The 24885-nt window shown below is 42.0% G+C and overlaps 1 protein-coding gene and 1 long non-coding RNA gene across 3 annotated transcripts in view; one reads left to right on the top strand and one right to left on the bottom strand.

Annotated features, from left to right (window-relative positions):
• Nucleotides 1-23419, top strand: part of LPGAT1 (lysophosphatidylglycerol acyltransferase 1) — a 72775-nt gene extending 49356 nt beyond the window's left edge. For both annotated transcript variants that reach the window (XM_075863291.1, XM_075863292.1), the window contains 4 exons: nucleotides 158-431; nucleotides 17974-18100; nucleotides 19732-19838; nucleotides 21069-23419. In XM_075863291.1, the coding sequence (XP_075719406.1) occupies nucleotides 158-431; nucleotides 17974-18100; nucleotides 19732-19838; nucleotides 21069-21220 (660 nt within the window). In that variant the 3' untranslated portion in view covers nucleotides 21221-23419. The remainder of the gene's footprint in view (nucleotides 1-157; nucleotides 432-17973; nucleotides 18101-19731; nucleotides 19839-21068) is intronic.
• LOC142760233 (uncharacterized) lies at nucleotides 18356-23095 on the bottom strand. Its single transcript, XR_012883268.1, has 3 exons — nucleotides 23022-23095; nucleotides 19447-19509; nucleotides 18356-18890 (listed from the first exon to the last, which is right to left on the bottom strand). It is a non-coding gene; the product is annotated as an uncharacterized LOC142760233 (long non-coding RNA).
• Nucleotides 23420-24885: the final 1466 nt, after the last annotated feature.

Raw genomic sequence — 24885 nt, 5'->3', positions numbered from 1 at the left:
TTTTATTAGTAATTAATTCCAAAGGGTTCACTTACTTTTCCTTGCAACAATGTTTTTTTTTTTTTGTGTGTTTCACTTTTACACCATTTAACTATTAAAATGCATACAAAGTGGTCATAATTCACTCTACTCAACCTGCTCTCTTGTGTATTCGTAGGGCAAAGCCTATCGTGACCAGCAGCTGGTCCTCCTGAAGGTACACCTAGAAAAATACTACAGGAGTCGAGATCGAAAGTGGATCATCTTATTCCCAGAGGGTGGCTTTCTCAGGAAAAGAAGGGAAACAAGCCGGTTATATGCCAAAAAAAATAACTTGCCATTTCTTACTCACGTTACCCTCCCAAGACTGGGGGCTACACATGTTATCCTGAAGACATTGCTGGCACAACAAGAGAATGGGACTCCAGCAGGGGGGGACAAGCCTCATTTGGGTAAGGATGATGCAGCAAGTTCTTTAAATACCATGACGATCTTTCTGTTGATCACTCTCCAGACTTCAATGTCGTCATTTAAAGAGCACTTTTTTTTCTGAAATGACGTTCCTGAGTCGCCCTCTACTGTCCAGTTGGTAAAAATTGCTTTCAACCTTTCATTATTTAAAGTGGTTTCTGGAAAAGTTGAGTGACAATTCTGGTGGGCGCTGCAGTGGAGGCCATATTGGTTATTACGAGGCTTTTCCAGACTCCTGAATGGCAGGTCTACCTTGTTATGCAGCAAATATGGAAGCAGTAGATGTATCACTACATACCTAGGAATATTTGCTATCCAGAGTCTGGGGATAGTGGGTGACAACCCTTGTGAGAGCTGTACTGGCGGCCATAATTGGTTGTCACCCACAGACCGAAATGGCTGATCTGAATTTTTAACACTTATCTGTCGTCATACTATGCAGCATATTCTAGGAGCAGGTCCGTATGAGGAGCGCTCCTCCCAACAGTCACAAGTTGCTGTGTATTTACATGTGTACACTGCACCATCAAGCACTGCTGATATATTATGTGTGTGTAATATCTATCTATCTATCTATCTATCTATCTATCTATCTATCTATCTATCTATCTATCTATCTATCTATCTATCTATCTATCTATCTATCTATCTATCTATCTATCTATCTATCATGTATGGGTGTGTATATGTATGTGTATACATACATACATACATACATACATACATACACACATATATATATATTCTAATTATAGTTTATTACGAACGTTGGACTCCCGGGTGCTAAGTCAGAGTTTCCTTAGAGCCTCCTCCTTGAAGGACGTTGAGGTCGTATACAGAATGCTCTCTAGAATACCTGAACAGTGCACACCGCACGTCTTTATAAGATTACCACATGATCACAAACAGCTGCTTAGGCTTGGCCAGGAATTTATATCCTAATGCTATTGCCTCTTGGTAATAGGTTGTGTTGCATTAGCACAATGTTTCCGTAATCTATCTGAGGGACCGAGCATGTCTATTTCCAAAAGTAATATACAACTTTAGTTCTTACTGAAACCATTGAATTGTTCCGGTATACGGCAGTTCTGCCTTGTTGTGCACCTGTGACCAGGTCCTCGGTGCCTACTGCAAATTTTCAATGTTTCTGTTCATTTGTGAAGACTTTTCTCACTGGTGTTTTTTTTACTTTACATAGGAAAAGCTTTGTTGTTAAAGAGGCTCTGTCCCCAGATTATAGGTGCCCTGTCTCCTACATAATGTGATCGGCGCTGTAATGTAGAGAACAGCAGTGGTTTTTATTTTGAAAGATAATTTTTGAGCAATTTCAGATTTATGCTAATTAGTTTCTTAATAGACAACTGAGCGTGTTTTTACCAACTGGACATTGTGAAGAGGAGTATATGATGCTGACCAATCAGTGACCAATCAGCGTCATACACTTCTCATTGTTCCAGCCCGGCTTCTTTCACTGCACAATGACACTATAACAATGGGCTGGAACAATGAGAAGTGTATGACGCTGATTGGTCAGCATCATTCACTTTTTTTTTTCCTCTTTACAACGCCCAGTTGGTAAAAAGTAAAAAACACGCCCAGTTGTCTATTAAGAAACTAATTCGCATAAATCTAAAATTGCTCACACCTTGCTCAAAAATGATAGTTTTTCAAAATAAAAAAAAACTGCTGTTATCTACATTACAGCGCCCATCAGATTATGTAGGAGATGGGGAATTTATAATCTGGTGACAGAGCCACTTAAAGAACCTGTCCCCTTCAAGGGGTTGTCTACTTTAGTCAACCCTTTTCTATATTCTCTATTAGGTCATACAGAGATATAGTAGGTTCTCCAATCTCTCTTGTGTCTGACTGTAAGACAACTGGCTGCAGTAGGAGTCGTCCACTACCCAGCCTGTAATAGGAGACCAATATTTTTAAGCACCACCCCTTGGCTAAGCACTACCTCCTCAGTGGCCTGCCAGGTAAAAATGAGAGATCTGGAGGAAATTAATCCATATGTTCTCCCCAAGATTTATACAAGGCTGTACAACGATGTGCAAAAGTGAAACAACTAGCCAATTGATCCGTGTCACATGTATGGATGTTTTGAGGGTGAAAACATTTCAATGACCTATCTATTAAACTCAAGAGATAGACTCTGACTAAACTATAGTTTTCCCATTAAGAACCCACAATTCTTAACTTTTTACCAGCCATTAACAAGGGCCTAATGACTGTAGGGCTGAGAGGGTGATTGGAGCTGTGTACAGCTTTTAGGCAAGGTTTTGGAAGACCAGGCCTAGTACATAACAGACCTATTCTCTCGAATATGCCGAATACTACATTTGCCTGATTTACTTATCTAACACCTATACTGCCCCCTGTGGACAAGGATATAGACCACTATAATCTGCCCCTTGTTAAAGAATATGACCACTAAAATACTACTCCCTATGGACAAGAATATAATTACTATAATACTGCCCCCTATATACAAGAACATAACTACTATAACACTGCCTATTATGTACAAGAATATATCTACTAGAACGCCAGTTGCAAAAGACAGGGTGCCACTTGGGCCATTTTTCACAGCATCCGATTGGCACCCAATAGCTCTACGGACCCTTTCCCTTTATCGATTGAATCGGTTCCATGAAAACAGACCCAACTTTCCGATCCGTGGAAAGATAGGACATGTCCTATCTTTCCGCTGATCACGGACTGGACCTGACCGGCACACGCGGTCTTGTGCATGAGGCATTATACTGTCCCCTATGTACTAGAATATAACTAGTATATTACTGTCCCCTATATACAAGAATATAACTACTATAATACTGCCTCCTATGTACAAGAATATAACTACTATAATACTGCCTCCTATGTACAAGAATATAACTACTATAATACTGCCCCCTATATACAAGAATATAACTACTATAACACTGCCCCTATATACAAGAATATAACTACTATAATACTGCCCCCTATATACAAGAATATAACTACTATAATACTGCCCCCTATATACAAGAATATAACTACGGACTTCCGGTTCCGGCGCTGACATGTGAGGAGGGTGCAGAGAACGCTCCGTGCTAGATTGACCAAAATAAATCGACTAACACAGCATCCACGACCGAAATCCGGTATTAAATCTTACCTCAGCCCCAGCATCAGTCTGAGGGGAAGAGCGGAGCAGCCAGGTGATAAATAAGTCCGGTATTCGGAGGAAACAGACGGAAGCGCAGCATCAGCCCGGCGCTCCCGCGTGATCACTCCCGACATCGCCAGACGGAACAAGACAGAGTCGGAGGCATCTCCCTCGCCATATGTAGAGGTACGGCATCAGGGAGCGAACACAGGGGAAAATTCACGCCACGCAAGCCAGTACATAACGGCTCTGAGGAAAGAGGAGGAGACGAGGCATCCACTGGAAAAAGTCGGGCGCCATTTTGCAGCATGGCCGGGGGCATGACGCAGCGGTATTAGAGAATAAGGCAGACGGCTGAATAATCGATCAGTGTCGGGGGAGTCAGAAGGAATACCGGTGATAGCCCCAGTGAAAACACTCTCAACACGGTCAGACAGAGGCAAGTGAAAAGCAGATTATAACAGGAGCTAAAAGAAGGGAAAGCAGTGACCAGCAAAAGAAAATAATCATACTGTGTATAGACAGTTACACATAAGCGCTGCTGAAAGGTGCATAGAGATCGACTGTGGGGAGACAGAAGCCATTTTAGGATACAATCCCGCCTCCCAAGAAGCCTCTTTTGGTTATTGTGACCAGGTCAAGAGCTAAAGGGCGCGCAAGTACCTCGGGGAACAAGATGCCGCCAGTAACCCGCAAAGATAAACAGCCCACAGGACATTCATCCTCAGAACACGAGGATCAATTATCGGATGATGATGGGATGGGAACAGCTTCTGGCGCGGCAATGACACCAGTGATCGATTACAAAAAATTGGCCAGGGAAGTGGCTAAGCGTATAACGCCGGATATACAGGACACGCTAGCAAATACGATAGCGGCCTCATTGCAGCAATTTCAAAGCGAGCTCACTCAGCATGGGGCACGGTTGGATGAAGTGGAACAACGTATCTCAATGCTTGAAGACGAAGCCGCAGACACGCACGGGACACTTCAGGAGCTGATGGAAGAGAAGCAGAGGATGGCCCTCAAAATAGACGACTTGGAGAACAGGTCACGGAGAAACAATTTACGCATAGTAGGTCTTCCAGAAAACATACCGGTTGCACAGCTGAAACGAATATGCGAGTATGACTTGCCAAAAATGCTGAACATGAACGGGCCGTGCAAGGTTGAAAGAGCACATCGAGTGGGGCCAGAAAGACAACAGCAGCAGTCACAAGCAGGAGCTGGAAAGAGAGCCAGACAAGTCATAGTAAGATATCTGGACTATTCTGACAAAGAAGCCCTACTAAGAGCCTATAAAATGCGGCAGGGACCGGCGAAGCTAAATGGAGTACCAATCATGATATTTGGGGATTATTCAGCTGAGGTGTCCAAAAAGCGCAAACAATTCAGCAAGATATGTACCGCTTTTTATAACAAGGGATTGAAATTCCAACTCCAATATCCGGCGATATTGAAAGTTACAACGCCAAGCGGAACCTTGCAGATCTACACCGATCATCGAGAAGCTGAAGAAGTTTTCAAGGACTTGTTGCAGGAGGATCTATCACGGAAGGGGACAAGGTCAACGTCAGAGAAGGAGATGCCAGCACAAGTCCAAACCCCGTCAATGAAAAGTCAACCACCAAGGGAAAAAAGAATGACGCAGACTCCACGAGTAGTGAAATAAAACACCAGGACTATAATTTGATGAGACTTTGGAGACTGGCCTGTTTAAGTGAAACGGGTAGAAGATGGGTGAGCATGACAGATGGCTCATCTGAATATTCACAAATATGAAGGGCGTCGGGGGTGGGATTGACTCCTGGGGGATGTGATATGTAATGTTGTTATGTGGTCGGAGGATAGAATCTATTTGGTTAGGAAAGCGGGAGAAAGCACTGTGTTAGAAAAAAGTGAAGTTTTGAAAATAATGGGTGCGGGAAGGCAAGGGACCCTTGGGGATAGAAGGGAAAGTTATGGGATTGTTAGAAGTTTTGGTTTTACATCAAAGGACAGAAGATTAATAATATACAAAGCAACCACAAGGGAGCTAATTAGTAGTAAAATTATCAACACAATTTGCAGGTTTTGGTTGATAATAGGAGGGGGATTAAGAGATATGCATGGTCAACATAGCTCAATGTTGTTAGTTGTTTTATGAGAATAATAACATGGAACGTTAAAGGATTGCTGTCCCCCCATAAGAGAGCCATGGTATTGAGACATTTGCATTCACTAAAAGTTGATATAGCTCTGCTTCAAGAGACGCATCTGGAAGATAAGGACTTTTTCCGTATGAGAAAGTGGTGGGTAGGAGAAGTCTATGGGTCAGCGGCAGTTAAAAAAAAAAATGGAGTGATGATCCTAATACATAAAAGTTTATCATCCACAACACGCTCACAGTATGCAGACAAGGAGGGACGCATAATACAGCTCTTACTGGACACACCGGCGGGGGAAATAAGCATATATGACATATACGCCCCCAATACAAGCAACCGTGCGTTCTTCCAAGAACTGCAGGATAAAATTCTGGCGGACACAAATGTACTGAAAATAGTGGGGGGGGATTTTAACTCGGTAATGGATCCGGCTGAAGACAGGCAACGAAATCCCCTCGCACAATCTCTTGCAACAGACGACATCCTGCCGAACTTTACACAAGCCACAATGCTGGGGGATAGCTGGAGGCATATGAATCCAGATGGTAGAGAGTACACTTACTTTTCGTCACAACATAAATCATGGTCAAGATTGGACTATATTTTTTTGAGCCCACACTTGATACAGAGATTGGAGCAGGTGGACATAAAAAATATGGTCATCTCAGATCATGCTCCAATGAGCATAATGCTGACTGACACATACCCTAAAGGGGGGGATTTCATTTGGAGATTTCCGACAGTGCTAGCAAATGAGGAAGGATTCCAAGAGCTATTGAGAGGTTGGTGGTTAGAATATGACGGGGACAACGCGACACACAGAACAGAATATGCATTATACTGGGAAACAGCGAAGGCGGTACTGAGAGGGAGGATCATGGCTTATGCTGCATTCAAAAAGAAGCAAACGTTTCAGAAATATAAGGAATACAGTGATGGTCTAAGGGGGGCATATTCCAGCTTTCAGAAAGACCCGAAGCCAGACAAACAGAGACAGTGGGTAGAAGCCAAGAGATTGTTCGAGGAGTGGCTAGACAAAAAGGAGAAATATGGCAGATCAATTTACGAGGCGGAGCTTTTTAGGTTTGGAAATAAGGCAGGGAGGCTGCTAGCAGGATTATCAAGAGGCTTTCGGCCGCGCTCACATATCACAAAGTTAAAAGATCATACTGAGCAGATGCACACGGATCCTAGGAAAATAAACGACATTTTGAAATCCTATTATCAGACATTATATAAAGAAGGACAGACGACAAACACTACACAAGGAGACCAGTTGCTTGATGGGTTAGATATGCCAACTTTGAGCACAGATCAATTAGACAATCTTAATACGCCAATTACTATGGAAGAGCTACAAATGGCAATTAAGGGATTACCAAGAGGTAAAGCTCCGGGACCAGATGGATACCCGGCAGAGTTCTACAAAATAATGATAGAACAAATAACACCAACATTATTATCCTATTTTAACTCGTTGATGCAGGGAACCCACATACCAGCAGCGGCAAATATGGCGTACATAAAGGTATTACCCAAAACAGGAAAAGATCTTTCGCAACCGGGTTCGTACAGACCCATATCACTAATAAACCAGGACCTTAAATTAATATCAAAGATAATGGCAAATAGATTGGCGGTCTTGATGCCTCAGTTGGTGGGAACATCACAAGTGGGCTTTATCAAGGGTAGAGCTGCAGTCACTAACATCAGAAAGGTCCTGGGAGTGATGGATGAGATTAAAACTAGGCCATTGTCATGTGACCAGTCAGCTCTGGTGGTCATAGATGCAGAAAAAGCCTTCGACAATGTTGAATGGCGATGGCTAAACATGGTCCTGGACAAGTTTAATGTAAAAGGGAACTTCAGACAGTATCTGAGAGCACTGTATACGGAACCTACTGCAGCAGTTTGCACGCCGGGATTCAGGTCATCGACATTCGCATTACAGAAGGGTACGCGACAGGGATGCCCCTTATCGCCGTTGCTATTTGATCTGGCGTTGGAACCCCTTATCAAGATCTTAGAAGGTGATGAGTTATATTCGGGGATACACATAGGGGATAAGGAAGTGAAGTCAGCAGTATTTGCAGATGATATTCTTCTGTTTATGTCCAAGCCCAATCTACACTTACAGAAGGTCTTTGACCTGATTAGGTATTATGGTTCTTTTGCGGGGCTTAGGATTAATCCGGCAAAGTGTGAGTTGCTGAGATTATCACAACATAATCATAGGGAAAACATAGAAATTCAAAAAACAGGTATCAAGGTAGCGACATCACACATAACATACCTAGGGATTAAGATAGGGCAAACGGCAGAAACTCTGTATAAACTCAATTACAAACCGCTTTTCCAGAAAATAACTAATGAACTTATCAGATGGGCAAATTTGCCCCTTTCGCTATTTGGTAGATGTCATCTGGTTAAGATGATATCTTTTGCAAGACTGTTGTATCCACTCCAGACATTGCCCATTTTATTGAAACATAAGGATGTGAAGGACTTTAATACTAAAATATCGAAGTTTATTTGGGCAAATAAGAGACCCAGAATCGCAATGGCGAAATTACAAGGCTATCACTGGCAAGGCGGGATAAATATACCACACTTAAGGGGATACAATATAGCCAGCTTATTTAGACATGTGGCGGACTGGCTGCAGCATTCTAGTCACTATTCAAATTACGAGTTGGATAAGGCACTGGCGGGACCTCATGATCTCGTCTCTTTACTACATACTAGACTAACAGCGCTTCCTAGACATGTAAAGGGATCAGTGCTACTGAGAGATACTATAATGTGCTGGAAGGAGGTGAGGAAAAAGATGGGGCTGTCATATCAGTTATCCAAATATCTACCACTATGGTCACACATAGAATTTCCAGCGGGGCAATCGAGCTCTCTATTCACAGCATGGAAACAAAGGGGAATTGAGACAGTAGGCAATGTACTTCATGCTACGGAGGCCAGATTATATACATTACCGGAATTAGTAGAGAAATTTGAAATTTCCCCGAACCATTTCCTTCAGTATTTACAAGTTAAATCGTTCTGCACAAAACTGGTAAGGAATTTGGAATCAGAAATTACAAATAATGCATTTGATGAGGTGATTGGAGATGAGACACATAGGACGTCACTGTCGATGCTTTACAAAACAATAAGAGAATTGTACATCCGAGTAGCTCCGAGAGACCAGTTTGCATACTGGAGACGCACCTTGAACATGCAAGACGTTAAAAGTCCTCTTTTGGAGGGCTGGAAGGTAGTGAGGAAATGTGTGGTGAATGAGGTGTGGAGAGAATCACACTTTAAATTAATGCATGCGGCAATTTATGCTTTCAATATTCCAGCAACGATAGCTAATACCAGCAGAATACATGCTTGTCCAAAATGTAGTCAATTAAATACTGATTTATACCATGGCATATGGTCATGCCCAGAGATACAAAAATTTTGGAGGAAAGTTTTAGATTATGTTCAGCTACTATGGAACAGAGAGATACCAACAGACCCTATGCTGTTGCTCTTTCATTATAAGGCGATAGCTAGTGCAGAAGTAACAGAGATTCAGATGCATATTCCCCCACTGATGCATATAATATTTCTTGTAGCCAAAAGATGCCTGCTAAAAGGATGGATTGAAAGCAATATCCCCTCAATACACCATGTAACTCAGCAAATGAGAGTCTGTATGTATTCAGATAAAGTAGAAACGACAAAACATAAGAAACAAAGAACCTCAGGTTTTTTCAAACGATGGAGGCCATTTATAGAACAGTTGCCTGCAAGAGAGATAGGGGAACTGATGGAGAACTTCAGATATACTTCTTGGTATCTTACAGAAGATATTAAAGGTACTCTGGGAAGCTTGAAAGTGCATTGATGGAAGGGAATGAATAGAGGAAAGGAGAGGATGAAAGACCAGGGGAAGATAGTGGACAAGGAAGGGGCTTAAGTGAGGGCCAAGACAGTAGGGCATTGAGTTCAAAGAGACAGGGATATAATAAAGGATAAGCTTACTAAGGTACAAGGTCTTTAATGTGCTCAAGAAAGGGAGACAGAATATAATAAAATGATGTTAACCCAAGGAACGACAAGACCTCAAATATTGCACTGTGTACGCTCCTGCGTGAGTTAAAGAAGACATCTGTCTGAATGTAAATATATTGTTGTGTTTGAAGTGTATTATGATTGTATGAAAACCAATAAAAATGTTTTTCAAAAAAAGAATATAACTACTATAACACTGCCCCCTATATACAAGAATATAACTACTATAATACTGCCCCCTATATACAAGAATATAACTACTATAATACTGCCCCCTATATACAAGTATATAACTACAAGAATATAACTACAATGATACTGCCCCCTATGTACAAGAATATGGAAGTAGAATTGACATGTTGGACTTGCTCTTCAGTATAATCTAGTCGCTTCATTCTTCTGTACTCGGCTCAGCTCCGTGCATTGTTGAGGCTCTGGTGTCTCTAGTGACAGGACATTGCTGATACAATGTGAATATTGATGAGATACAACAAGACTCTGAGTAACTGAGATCATCCTGATTGTAAACTAGAACAGGTTTGTGTTCAATTGAGAAATCAATAAATTGCATTAATGAAAGCTTAAAATTAGTGAACTGTATCCAGTGTATTCCATAGATTTATAGTAAATACTCCGCCCTGTTTTGCCATGAATATATGGGCGTCATGTTCTTGACCACTTTTGTGATTTCTACCCCGACATGCACATTGATGCTAATTTTAGAGGTTATTCCTAAATATAGAAATAAGTCTCATACATATATTTACATATATTTGTGAGGGCCCCTGGTGTCCTGTAATTATGGGAATGTAATCTTTATACTGCTAGCTAGTCTCTTGGTATTAAAGCCATTGTCTTTCTTTTGGACAGCTCCAATGATCAGCTGTTATGTGCAGGGGAACCAACATGTACTACACAACTCCTATTAAATTGTGCATGTGTGTGTGTGGATGGATATACTAGCCCTTCTCAATGAATTAGAATACCATCAAAAAGTTAATTTACTTCTGTAATTCAATTCAAAAAGTGAAACCCATATATTCTATAGATTCATTATACACAGAGTGATCTATTTCCAGCATTTTTTTTCTTTTTAATGTTGATGATTATGGGAACCGTTAATGAAAACCAAAAATTTTGTGTCTCAGAAAATTAGAATATTATAGAAGCCCAATTTCAAAAATTATTTATAATACTGAAATGTTGTCCTACTGAAAAGTATGTCCAGTATCTGCCCTCAATACTTGGTCGGGGCTCCGACTTCTTCATGACTTACTGCATCAATGCGGCGTGGCATGGAGGCGATCAGCCTGTGGCACTGCTGAGGTGTTATCAATGCGGCGTGGCATGGAGGCGATCAGCCTGTGGCACTGCTGAGGTGTTATCAATGCGGCGTGGCATGGAGGCGATCAGCCTGTGGCACTGCTGAGGTGTTATCAATGCGGCGTGGCATGGAGGCGATCAAGCGTAGTGATACTGTGGTTATTACACCAGGTGTTGGTACTTTTGGCAGTGTGGGCAGGTGCCAAGTCCTGCTGGAAAATGAAATCAGCATCTCCATAAAGCTCGTCAATGCAGGACAATTAGTATTGTCCTGCTCGGTTTGGTAACGATGGAGACAGGATACACTGTTGATCTCCTGTCTCCATTTAAAATTTGCTGCGCGCGCAATCTCGCGGGTGCTATGTTATCACCATGCCGACCCATGTTAGCCAGGGGCGAGCGCCACTCGTCTTTTGCTGCGAGCGTCCCGGCAGGGTTAAATAGCCCCGTCGATACCTCAGCAGTGCCACAGGCTGATCACCTCCATGCCAGGCCGCATTGATGCAGTAATTCATGCAGAGTCGGAGCCCGACCAAGTATTGAGGGCAGATACTGGACAGACTTTTCAGTAGGACAACATTTCTGTATTAAAAGTCATTTTTGATATTGGGCTTATATAATATTCTCATTTTCTGAGACACTACATTTTGTGCTTTCATTAACTGTTCCCATAATCATCAACATTAAAACCAAAAAATGCTGGAAATAGATCCCTCTGTGTGTAATGAATCTATAGAATATAGGAGCTTCACTTCTTGAATTGTATTACTGATATAAATTAACTTTGTGCTATATATGTAGTGTATGGAGATGTGTGTGTGTGTGTGTATGAATACAGGAAATGATATATCTGTCCGGTCACCCTATTCAACCGAGCCACAGATAACTAGACAGGGGTCTTCACTCTTGGTTCTAGTAAACAGTTGGTGGCCCTAGTTCTACAGGCCTTGAGAGGCCAATTACCTAGAGGATGTGGCATTTTTTGTTTTCTTAAAGAAGCCGTCCCAGAAAATGTGCTTAGAACAGATGCTATAGAAACCGTATTGTGGTACGGCGTGTAAAAACTAGAATCACCGTTAAAATCCATGTGAAAAAAATTAAAGAAAAGACGTTAAGGGCCCAATATATTGCGCTTTTTTCTAAATCACGGCATGCATAAAAAAACGGCACGTGCATAATACTTTTTTTAAATTTATTTTTATATCCCGTTCACCACAGTGTGGCATCTGATCTCTGCAGTAAAATACAGTTCTCTAAAGGCTATGTACACCTTTTGAAAGTATGTTTTTTAAAATAAAAAGTGTGTTTGGTCCAACTTTCTAATTACTTTTATTAAAAAATTATTTTTGCTCTTTGATAGAGCTGCTTTGTATTCTTTATTGTATCTTGCGCTGAATCCTGTACCCGTGAAGTCCGCGGGACTGACTGGTTCAGTGACGGCGGGTCCTGCGTATCTCTGACACGCAGGATTGAGCTGTTAGGCCCCATGCACACGACCGTGCCTATAATCGTAGTCCGTGATCACGGGCACGCCAGCCATGGACAGCCAACCGCATTTGGGGGCCGTGCTCCTATATAAAATTTGGGAGCACTGTTCGTAAAAAGCGAAATATAGGACATGTCCTATCTTTTGCGGAGCCTTCTTATGGCACGGACACCTTCCTGTAAATATATACGGAAAGGTGTCCGTCCGCCTGTAAATGAATAGAAATGAAGGGGGCCGTAATTACGGACGAAATCTACAGTCTTGTGCATGGGGCCTTACCGATCCTTGGTTGAACTTGTTGGACATGTTTTTTTTTTAACTGTACGAACTATGCAAACTATGTAATCTTTATGAACTTAGATGTTATCGATCGCTGCTCGATCCTGTGTCAGAGATACGCAGGACCAGCTGTCACTGAACCCGTCAGTCCAGCTGACCTGACTGATACAGAATACAAAGCAGCTGTATCTCAAAAAGTAAAATTTCTTTTTAATAAAAAGTTATTTGGAAGTTGCAGCAAACACACTGATTGAAAACGTTATTTTTTAAATAAAAATATCTAAGGTGTACATAGTATTTGTGAGGGGAGCCCTGCTTTCAGAAACCGAGCAGGGAGCAGTTGTTTACAGCATCCCTTGCTCTGGAGGTCCTCGGTACGTCTACCTATTGCATGGACAGCCCTTTGATTTTAAAAGAGAACTGTGTAATCCTTAATTTCCCCTGAGGTGGCAGTGTTTGAGAATTGAACACTTGCTGCTGGAATTTTCTTGAGGGTACAGCTGATCACCAGGTGAACCCACCAATGGAACACCCTGTGACCAACAACAATACTAACACTACCAGGACAGGACCGTACTGGCGTTCTTTTCAATATATGTCCCGTAAAATAAGCATTAAAATGGACATAGACCGAGCATGATGGTCTCTGTGAATGAATTTGAGATATTGGATAAGCATCTCGGAGACATTATATGTATGCCTTAAGGGCTGCAGTAAGCTGCCAGATCTATGGTACTCTGTCCGTCTTGTCTTGTTGACCTTGCTACTTAAAGGGGTATTCACGTCATAAACATTTATGACATATCCATGCTAAAAGTAGCCGAATCGGTGAGTAAGAGAAGTGTAGATTCTGCCGCATGTCAAAGGAGCCTCAGAAATTAGGATCCAGCATTAAATATTTAGGATGCTGGGAATTGCCTGACTCCCGGGAATTTCTTAGTCTGACATATTAAATAAACTTGAACATTTAGCAATTTCTGGTTATAATTTCTATATTCAACAGATAAATGAATCTGCAGATTATTGCGACTCTATGAAGGATTCTCAGTTTTAAAGACGTGTTCACTTATCACCAGAACAAAGGGACTCGACACCGTTAATAAAACCTGTAGCTGAGGTGATAATAAGTGTAGAGCACTGGGAATAGATTTTCAGCTTTGAATAGGGTCGTGTAATTACTACTGAACTCCATGTTGTCTGACTCGGCGTGAAAAAAATCATTAATTCTTTATTGCAGTCTATTAAAGGGCACCTGTCACAACTCTTCTAACTTCTCTACGAGATGTCCTGGTGGGGTAGTCTGTTCATTTGCACCCACTGCCACCCAGCAAGTGGCACACTCCAACTCTCACGGAGTCTTGTCAGCCAATCAGAAACACACAAGCTAGACACAGATATTCACCGTTTTGTATGTGGTGACTGGCAGACTATCCTCTGCTGTCGTGGGTTATCCGGATTGGCCAACATGAACGATTCCAGGGGTTGTAGCTACTTGGCAACCCGAATGGTCATGTTTATGGGGGATTTGAGGCAGATGGCTACAACCATGGCCAGCTTTAGAGGACTCGCTTGACGGTACTTCCCTGACCTCCGACTTGTTTGATGTGGGACATACTTTGGAGGAATTTATAGGGTATACATTCAACTCCTCTGATTGGCTGAGAGGGATCTGTACGAAATAGTGGGCATTGTTTTCATAGAGCACATATTGGATATTGGGGTCATCAAATCCATTTTATGGGTGCAACTACTGGCTAATATCTAGAGACTTTTTGTAGAAGTCCTGATTTTAAATGGATGTATCCAAGTCAGAAATGTCCAAGCATTAAAGCCTAGTTCACTAATCCACCATGTTATACGGTGTCTTTCTCAAATTTTTAAGTTGCTCTGCATTTCTTCTTGTCTTGACAGCTTTAATGTATTTCATGTGCATTCTTATCATGCCTAATAGTGGTAGAGACATTAAACAAGCCTGTGCAGCTTGAAGAGCTAGTCTCCTGTACAGCAAATAGAACGTCCTGCAACCGCAGCAGGATGGGGTAGCCCCATGTTCTGAAATGGTGGTCACCCAAATAGCAGGTTGTGGTTGCTAGGCCACCTGAAGTACCACAACCTGCTGAGTTTTTATATTTGATTTCACTTTAGTTCATACTCTTAATCCAGTGCAAAGTACAGCCCTGGGTATTTGGCATCAGATAGATATTTAGTGTACGTAGCTGGTACTGGGAAGATCTGAAAAGTATTAATAGTTTCTTCATTACAAAAGTTTGGGTTTCCTTGTTAATTTACTAAAGACGTCAGAGCCAGATCCACATTCAGCCGTCCCTGCTCAATGAAATATTAATGATCCGGGAGGAACGTGTTCGATTTGGGTTAGGCTATGTTCACACGGGGTATTTTGCCGATTTTTTTGACGCGGAAACCGCGTCGCAAAACTCGGCAAAAACGGCCCGAGAACGCCTCCCATTGATTTCAATGGGAGGCGTCGGCGTCTTTTTTTCCCGCGAGCAGTAAAACTGCCTCGCGGGAAAAAGAAGCGACATGCCCTGACTTCAATGGGAGGCAGGAGAAAGCGTATTTCTCGCTGTTTTATGGCCGCGGGCGAAAATCGGCGTGCAGGGAGAGGAATATCTGCCTCAAAGTTCCAAACGGAATTTTGAGGCAGATATTCCTCCCCCAAAATACTCCGTGTGAACATAGCCTTACTTGTACAATATTGAAGTAGCTGAAAAACAGCCTGGAAGTGATTACAAACAAAGTGGCCGGGGAGCTTTTCTCCAGGGAAACACAGGTCCAGGCATGTTGAAGTCCACCTTGCCTGATCCTTGTTGTCCCCATCAGCAGACCTCTGGCTTCTCCATTAAGGTGCCCACATTGAAACCATACACTTCACCTGTACAAGCCACACGGCATCTGTTTGTGGTAAACCCACATGGCAGTCTAACGGCACACTGCCACCACGCGCATGGTCACCCGTAGATTCAGACGATTCCACCAATTTTCACTCTTTTTATTCTGTCTGGCCAGCTAAATGTATACGATATTTATTGTATACGATCATCAGACGTTGCCTTTTACTGATAGCCCTACAAACGTTACCAACCATGGACAGCGCAAGGTGCCGAAAGGTAGTGTTCCCCAAACCAGACCCCTGGGAGCCCCAACAGGCTGTATCTTGAGGATTTTCTAAATGTTGGACATGTGGGAATTGTTCAGTATTACATGTGTCATCTCCATATAGATCCTCAATACATGGCCTGTTGGGGTTCATTGGGCCCAGGTTTAGGAAACACTATCTTAGGGAAACCAAAAAGACTTCAGAGAAATTTGCACAAAGTACTTGTTCTAGAATTGTCCGGCAATCTGGGAACATATGCGAAATTGTCCGACAACTAAATTATTTCTCTCTCTTTATTTTTATGGTATAAGAGGGGAATATGCTTATCTTGGGGAAATCATACGGGTTGATATCATCTAACCTCTCTGGTCCCTCTTTATCATGATGGTAGATGTCAAAGGAGAAGTCTGACAGTCACCCTAGACCTGAGATGATCTGTGGATCCTCGTCAAGATCCATCTAATCTATTATATTGCTTTTGCATGTTTTTTTTTTTTTTGATCTATATCCTTTATAATTTTAGAGCTACTCGGCGACTCAGATCGCATGACCAAAGATGGCTTTGTGATCGCTGTGTTTGCTCCCTGCATCGCAGTAATGAAAGTGGAAGTAGCTGCGTGGCGATCTACAGGTTGCTGCGACATGAATCGCAAGAAATCCAGACTTGATGGATTTCTTGTGACTTTCGTTTCGCAGCAATCTGCAGGTCACCACACGCCTACGTTCGCTTTCGTTACTGCGATGCAGCTGGCACAACACTGCGGTCCCTGGCCGTGCAACCTGTGTTGCGGCCAAAGTCGCCGTGTAGCCCTATCTTTATCATGGCATGGCAATTTTAGGGGTGGCACGGTTTCTAGCGTTGTCGTCCAATAGGGCAGGAAAACCACCGGGTTTTAAAAAATTGGGTATTTATCTGCATGTGGTTTGTATGTTCTTCCTCTGATAATGTGGCTGGTTTATTTGGGACTGCAGTTTGGCTACTTGGTTTGCAACTAAACTTCACAATATGTCGATGATTGTAGCTTCTACTTAACGGAGTTGTACCATTTAGAGAAATAAAAATAAAATCTATATATGATCACTGTAATTGGCCCATTTTAATACTGGTTAACAAATTTTTAATACTGAATTTAATTGCGATTAAATTTTAAGTATTTTTTACATAGAATCTACTAAGGATTGAGGGTTCAAGCACTGGGTTAACCCTTCTTCATTGTCTTGTGGTTTTATATTTTAGGACCAGGTAATTAGATCTTTAAATTTGTAGTATGAGATAACAAAACAAGGTCTCCTTTTTTTTCCCCCCAGAAACAGCACCACTTTTGTACCTTGGCCGTGCCTGGTATTGCAGCACCGTTCACCACAATACCAGATCTAGCCCATGGACAAAAGTGGTGGAAAACAAGCGCAGACTTTCTTTTCTGATCTCCCAAAACCCCTGTGACAATGAATAAATATGCTTAGTATACATTTACTTAATTTGTTCATTTTCTCAAAGAATTCCGATCACATCTGTGTGTACATTTGCGTTAACTATAAGGCTATGTTCACACGGTGTATTTTGCCGAGATTTTTGACGCGGAAACCGCGTCGCAAAACTCTGCAGAAACGGCCCGAGAACGCCTCCCATTGATTTCAATGGGAGGCGTCGGCGTCTTTTTCCCGCGAGCAGTAAAACTGCCTCGCGGGAAAAAGAAGCGACATGCCCTATCTTCGGGCGCTTCCGCCTCTGACCTCCCATTGACTTCAATTGGAGGCAGGAGAAAGCGTACTTCTCGCTGTTTTATGCCCGCGGCGCGCAATGGCCGCGGGCAAAAAACGGCGCGAAAATCGGCGTGCAGGGAGAGGAATATCTGCCTCAAAGTTCCAAACGGAATTTTGAGGCAGATATTCCTCCCCCAAAATACTCCGTGTGAACATAGCCTAAATTTGTTTATATTTTTTTCTTTCTTCAAAGATCGGAAACCTAAAGGCTTACAGTGGGTAATAGATACCACCATTGGATACCCAAATGCAAATCCTATGGACATTCAAACCTGGATTCTGGGCTACCGGCCGCCTACTGTCACACATGTGTACTACAGGTAGAACTGTTTTCCCTTATTAGCATGTATTATTTTAGGGTTACAGTGAGGTGTACGACATTTTTATTTCCAGAAACAGCGCCTCTCTAGTCTATTGGCTGTGTTTGGTAGTGCACCTTAACCACATTCACTTGCAGATGAGTTGTAATATCAGACATAGCCCATGGAGTGTTCTGAGGAGAAAAAAGACCATTCTTTCTAATCCTGGACAACCCCTTTAAGTATTCAAACAAACTTTTACCATTTAGAGAGCTGAATGATTAGTCATCTGTGGAACATAAGTCTAATTATCTTCCCACATGTATAATGATGCCCATACACATTAGATGAACGTAGGGCTGAACTCGCCAATTTCAGCAGGACTGGCAAACCATCTTATTTGTTTGGGGGGGGGGGGGTGTGTCTGTGTCCCGACTCTCCCACATTAGCAGATGTTGAGGAGAAGGATCGGGGATGTTGGATTAGGATCGGGGATGTTGGATTTCAACAGGCCCAATCCTGGAGATAAGCGGTTGCCAAAGGTGTCTGGCAGCAGCTTATTACCCTCTCCTGATCAGTAGGGATCTGGGCCCTCACTGCAGCCGCTGTTCTAAAAGGTCAGGCTCCTACTGATCCAGCTGGCGTGGCTGGCATATCTTCTTCATATAGAATAGTCTTACAAAATAATATCTAGTTTCTGTCTACACAAATTTGTCCTAGGGGTTAGTTCAGAATTTTGTTGAATGTCTATTCGTTTGTAGGAGTCTTCGCAGCGCCGAAGCTTATAGTTAGGCCTTGTTCACACGGCGCCCTAAAAAAAACAAAAAACAACCTGTAAAAAAAAAAAAAAAGAGCTACCTTTTTTTAAAAAAATACCGCCGTTTTTGCTGCGTTTTTTATCCTGTTTTGAGCGCACTTTCTGCACTTTTATTGGCGTGTAATTAGGACTATTATTAACCATGGGAATTAGGCACGTTTTACACGCCAAAGAGTTGCCCTGATGCTGCTTTTTTCAAACGACGTGTTTTTTTATATACGCTTGCGTTAAAAAAAAAAAAATGCGTTGTATGCACTAACTGCGCTTTTCCGTTTATGTCAATGGGAAGCTTAAATCATGTTTTTGACGTTTTTTTTTGGCGCGTAAAACGAGTCGAAAAACGCATCCGCTACACGCCATGTAAACAGGACCTTAGATTGCGTCTGGTATTGCAGCTCGGTTTCATTAAAGTGGATGGGGCTGAGCTGCAATACCAAACCCAATCCACGGACAGGTGTGGCGCTGGTTATGGAAAAAAGTCGCCATGTTTTTCTAATCCTGTGCAACTCCTTTAATATCACGTGACCGAACTAACATTTGACAAACTTACTTTTGCTATGGGTCATCCATGGTAACGTCCACGTTGAAAGTCTCCCTTTTATACCATTGTCCACTATTTGTTAAAAAAAAGACAAAACATGGGGTTGGAAAACCCCTTTAACTTTTTAGTACGACCCATCCTGCATGGCCAATGTCGGTCTATGGAGACTTCAAGTCTAAACCAACCAATTAGAAGGGACGTTCACATACTTTTGCCTGTTTCACGTCTTATATCTCTGGTAACTATACAGTTTATTCTCTCTGATAATGATATAATAATTTTTGTTCCGAACAGAATTTATCCTATCAAAGATGTTCCCATGGAAACAGAAGCGTTAACAGATTGGTTATATCAGCGCTTTGTTGAAAAAGAAGAGCTTTTGTCACATTTTTATAAAACAGGTAAAGTATAAATCGCTATAAGACCTCCTGGTATTTAGGCTGACTGGCGTAGATATTTTCTGTTTACTACATATATATTTTCTGCGGTACGGAATATGACACCAGAGGGACAAATTGAGATTGCACTCGTGTTGCGTTCTGCCGCTGCGCATATACAGGAGATTAGGCGCATGCGTAGAAGAACAGGCAGCCGGAAAGGCGGTTATATGGATAAATCGGATGACTGCTACCACCTTAATGGCTACCGTCCGCTGTCTACATCTCTGAATCAGGCGGAGCAGTGGACCTTTAAATGCAGTAAAGGGGTTTGCAATTGCGGTAGTTAAAGGCTATGTACTCCTTTTTTAAAACGTGTTTTTGTACTAAAAATGTGTATCGGTGTGTTTGGTGCAACTTAGATAATTACTTTTACTTTTTAGGAAAAATAATTTTTACTTTTTGAGATACAGCTGCTTTGTATCCTGCATATAGAGCAGCTGTATCCATTTCTGAATCCTGACGGGACTGACTGGTTCAGTGTCAGCGGGTCTTGCCTGTCTGACTTACGAACTTCGATGTGATCGATAACCGCTTAATATCGACACGCAGGACCCGCTGAGACTAAGGCTTCATGCACACGACCGTGCTCGTAATTACGACTCGTAAATTACGAGCACGGGCGGGCACGGCCAGCCACGTGCAGCCGGCCGCTTTTGCGAGCCGTGCTCCCATTATAAAGTATAGGAGCACGGCCCGTAAAATGAAAAAATAGAACATGTTCTATTTTTTTAACGGCACGGGCACCTTCCCGTGAGAAAACGGGAAGGTGCCCGTGACTAACAGAAGTCTATGGGCCCGTTATTGCGGGTCGTAATTACGACCCGCAATAACGGGTGTTTTTACGGTCGTGTGCATGAGGCCTAAACCAATCGGTTCCACTGATCTGATGGATACAGGTTTCGGCACTAGATACAGCTGCTCTGTATATGGGATACAAAGCAGCTGTATCTCAAAGTCAAAAACATTTTTAATAAAAAGTAATTCGAAAGTTGCACCGAACACACGGACATATTCTTATTACAAAAAAAAGAAACCCTTTTTGAAAGGTGTACAGCAGTTTAGAAATTTTTGTAGAAAGGGGACAACCCTTTTTAGTTAATTTTGACTCTGAACAACCACAGTGTTTCCTCAGGATGTTCTTTCTGTCTTCTGATCCGGTCATCAGTTTTCTATTCGTTTTTGCTTTTCCAGGTGCTTTCCCTCCCCTGCAGGGACAGAAGGAAGCTGTGCCGAGAGAGATGACCCTTAACAACATCTGGCTCTTCCTTGTACAGTCGCTGGCGTTTTTGTCAGGGTACATGTGGTACTGCGTTCTTCACTATTTTTATCAATGCCTATTTTAAAATCTCATTGGGACCTGAGGACTTTAAATGTAGGAAATTTCAAGCTCTTACGTAAGAGCATCATGTTATCTGTGTGAATGTGAAGAACACCACAGTCAAGAAAATAGCTGACTTGTTTTTTTTTGGTTTTTTTATAGTTTTTTTCTTTTTTTCCATGTTTAGCTCTACTTGGAGCTGTTTTTAAACTCACTCGATATATTGGATCCATGTCAGTGATCTGCTAATGTACTTTTAGCAAACGGACAGAAGTCCTTGTCGGTCTATTTCAATGAGGAAAGGTTGTACATGATTGGATGGAATTATGCTGAAAGACGACACGTGAGCTGGCCAGTGCCTGGTCTTCGAAGCCTATGTCTTTGGGTGAAACTCTCCCCCCCCCCCCCCCCCCCCAAAAAAAACACAAAAAATCAGACTGTGAATGCATTGTCCAGTTTTTGCTTTTGGCCCGAATGTCCAAGGAACATGTTGCGACGAACAGTCTGGTGACTCCATAAAGTTGTGTCTGTGCTCCCGTCCTGTTGGCCATGTCCCTCATGCACCTGGTTTACTCGTACAAGTGTCATCCCTATGGAGAAGTGTCTATATACCTGTGAAGTTTTTTTTAGTTTTTTTTTTTTTAGTATGCACCATTTTTGTATGTGGATTTTATCAATGTAGTGTTTTTTTTTTTTTCCTCTCTAATTGCACTTTTTACAAAACAGTTCAAATCCTGTCAACTGTTTTTGTTCCCGATAAGTGCTGAAAAATTTTAGATACACATCTGATCATTTGTCAAGGGAGTCTGTCACCCGAAATGTCTCATTTCATTAGCGTCCTCGTTGTGTTTCCATGGCGTGGCCTATATATCTGACATGCAGGGGAAGTGGCCGGGAGAATGTTATTGTATTTGCCAATCCAGGGGTGACTCTGACCATATGTGACCAATATTCTTTCCTTCAATCCCCTGAATCAGAGAGGAAGACGTGTCAGCTCAATTTCTCCATACTGCTGATCTTTCATGTTTTTGGGCAGTGTCCTGGCACGATGTCCACATGTCGCTTATTCTACACAATAGTTATCTTATTAAAGGTTAAAAGAATGCCACATGGAAGCCTGTAAAGCCGAATTTCACAGGCGGCTCTTAAGACTGAGCATGGTAATGCCCAAGTGTTTTTTGGTCAAGCCTCCATCTTTGGGGCAACGCCAATGAGTGCACAACTATTACCTATATGCTGCTTATGGAGACATAGATGTATTGTTGTTTTTGACTACGATGAGTAGAGATAGGGAATTATTCAATTCCAGTCTAACACTGGCCATAGATATCCTTTAAGTCTGCCACTATCCACAGTTGTTCTGAAGGCCAACACCTGACAGGCGTCTGAAGAATATGGTCCTTCCAGATTGGATAAAGTTGCTGGCCGATGATGAACGACTGTTCCTAAAAATGAGCATGTGGGCTTTTCAATGGGGGTTCACCTTAAGAGTGAGCTCGTTCGTGTAGGGCACCATTAGTTGACTTCATTGGACAATATGGTCTTCTAGGTTCTTTGTGTTGACCATCTATGTGCCCACCGACTTGCCAGTGATGTCAAGGATGACGGGGTGGAGTTGAAGCCATACTATGTACCCATTACATAATGTGTTTACCCGTTTAAAATGGTATGTTGCAAAGTCGGACGTTCGTCTAAAGCTAGACATGTTCATATACAGTAGTGTCCTCCAACTTGTGGCTCTCCAGCATGCTGGGAGTTGTAGTTTGACAACAGCCATAGGTTTGAGAACACTGATATACAGTATGGTAAAAAGGGAAGTATTTTACCTTGCTATGTGTTATTCCTAGAGTTGCCAGTGGGCAGAGTTGGGGTTCTGGGTGCACTTTAGATCATCCTCTGCTTTCTAATATGTTGTCCTTTTTATTTCTGTCATTATGACGTCATAAATATGAAATCACAGTCGAGATACACCTTTGAGAAGACTTCAAGGAACTTTCATCTGACCTGACTTTTTTTTTTTTTTTTTTTTAATTTGTATTTATTTTTCTTCTAATCTCGACTAACCCATAAACGGTCAAACACAAGTTCTTGCACTCTGTACTCTATCCACATGGGATGGGATGAGGATTTTAATTTTGTGCTGCCAATTAATCCCGTACAGTGGGAATTGTTTTGTACGTTGATATGAAAATCTTCCATTAAAAAAACAATGCCAAACAATGCAGCATAGGATTGAGAGAGACGTTATTTGACATGACCCAGAGTTTTGTAAAAGAAAAAAAATAAAATACCCTTTTATATTATTTTATGGCTTTCCAGGTTAAGCATTTTAGTCATTTAAGTCTGAAAAATATACACAGAATTCTTTGCAAATCTGTGTTTCCATGTGACTGTCTGTCCTTTGCAGTATTTGTGATGCCGCTGCACATTATACCGCTTGGTTCAGCAATATTTTCGTCCTGGCAGGGAGCAGAATGATGGGTCGTGCCTGTACAATTCTCATTTAGCTCGAGGATTATAGAGGTAAGTTAAAATAGAGGGATAGAGTGAAATGAGGTAATTATATTGATTTACAGTTCTGAATCTTTTTATAGTACCTGAAAATAAGCTGATGACCGGTTGCCCCATTACTGGGACCCCCAATGATTAGCGGTAATCCATAGTAGAACCTGGCAACAAGTGCTCCGTTTCCTTGCAGTGCCACCACAGGGGAAATGAAGCATTACATGGTACCTAATGTACTTCATGGAATGTACTGGGCCCTCCAGACAGACACTTTTGTTGTTCATCTTCACATCAGATAATTGATGAAAGTCCTGAATGAAGTGACCCCCCCCCCCCTATTTACTCATAAATCACTAAAAGGGTATTTAATAGTTTTTTCTAAATTGGACACCCCCTTTATTACCAGATTAGTGGATTTACTAGCCTTGGGGGGGGGGGGGGGGGGGGGATTTGTACTGTCCAAATTAACAACCAAAAAAAACATCTGGGAAACAAACCCTCAAAGTACTCAACAGGTCCTCTATATTTTATCACCATTTATTCTTCAGCCTGGAGAGAGCATAAGCTGGATTTACACGGGCAGTAATGTGCCCATAATGAGCGCTGATAATTACAGGTCGATTGGCGCTCGTTTAAAGGCTCCATACACGGTCATTCGCCCGATTAAATGTTCCTTTACTGTAATATTCTTAAATGTGACTACTGACAAAGGGGTTGTATGAGATCAAGAAAACATGGCTGCTTTCTTCCAGAAACTGCGCCACTCTGGTTCATGGGCTGTGTCTGGTATTGCAGCTTAGTCCTATTTATGTTTTTCTAATTGAATACAACCCTAGTTTAAACAAGGGAAGTGGTTATTTATTTGCCATCGGAGTGGATTGGGTTGATGATTTTCATGTGATAATATAAGGATACAACAATCACAATGCAGATCTGATGGTGTATAAAATTAGATCAGTCATTTGTGGTCTACATCGTGTCATGTTTCCAGACTACATCTGCTTTTTACAATCCTCTTTTTGTTAGAAGGGGTCATTTAAACAGAAGATCACAGGGTGTCTCGGTGCTGGGACCCCTAGAGATCTGTAGTAATCTGCGGGGGAACCCAACAGCAAGTGTTCAATTCCCCTCCTCTACTAACACAAGGAAAATAAAGCATTACACAGACCATTAAGATGACTGGCC

The sequence above is a fragment of the Rhinoderma darwinii genome, chromosome 4 (assembly GCF_050947455.1).
Source record: "Rhinoderma darwinii isolate aRhiDar2 chromosome 4, aRhiDar2.hap1, whole genome shotgun sequence".
In the NCBI taxonomy this organism is placed as follows: Eukaryota; Metazoa; Chordata; class Amphibia; order Anura; family Rhinodermatidae; genus Rhinoderma; species Rhinoderma darwinii.
The sequence above is the reverse complement of the archived record's forward strand: the minus strand, read 5'-3'. Positions and strand labels throughout refer to the sequence as shown.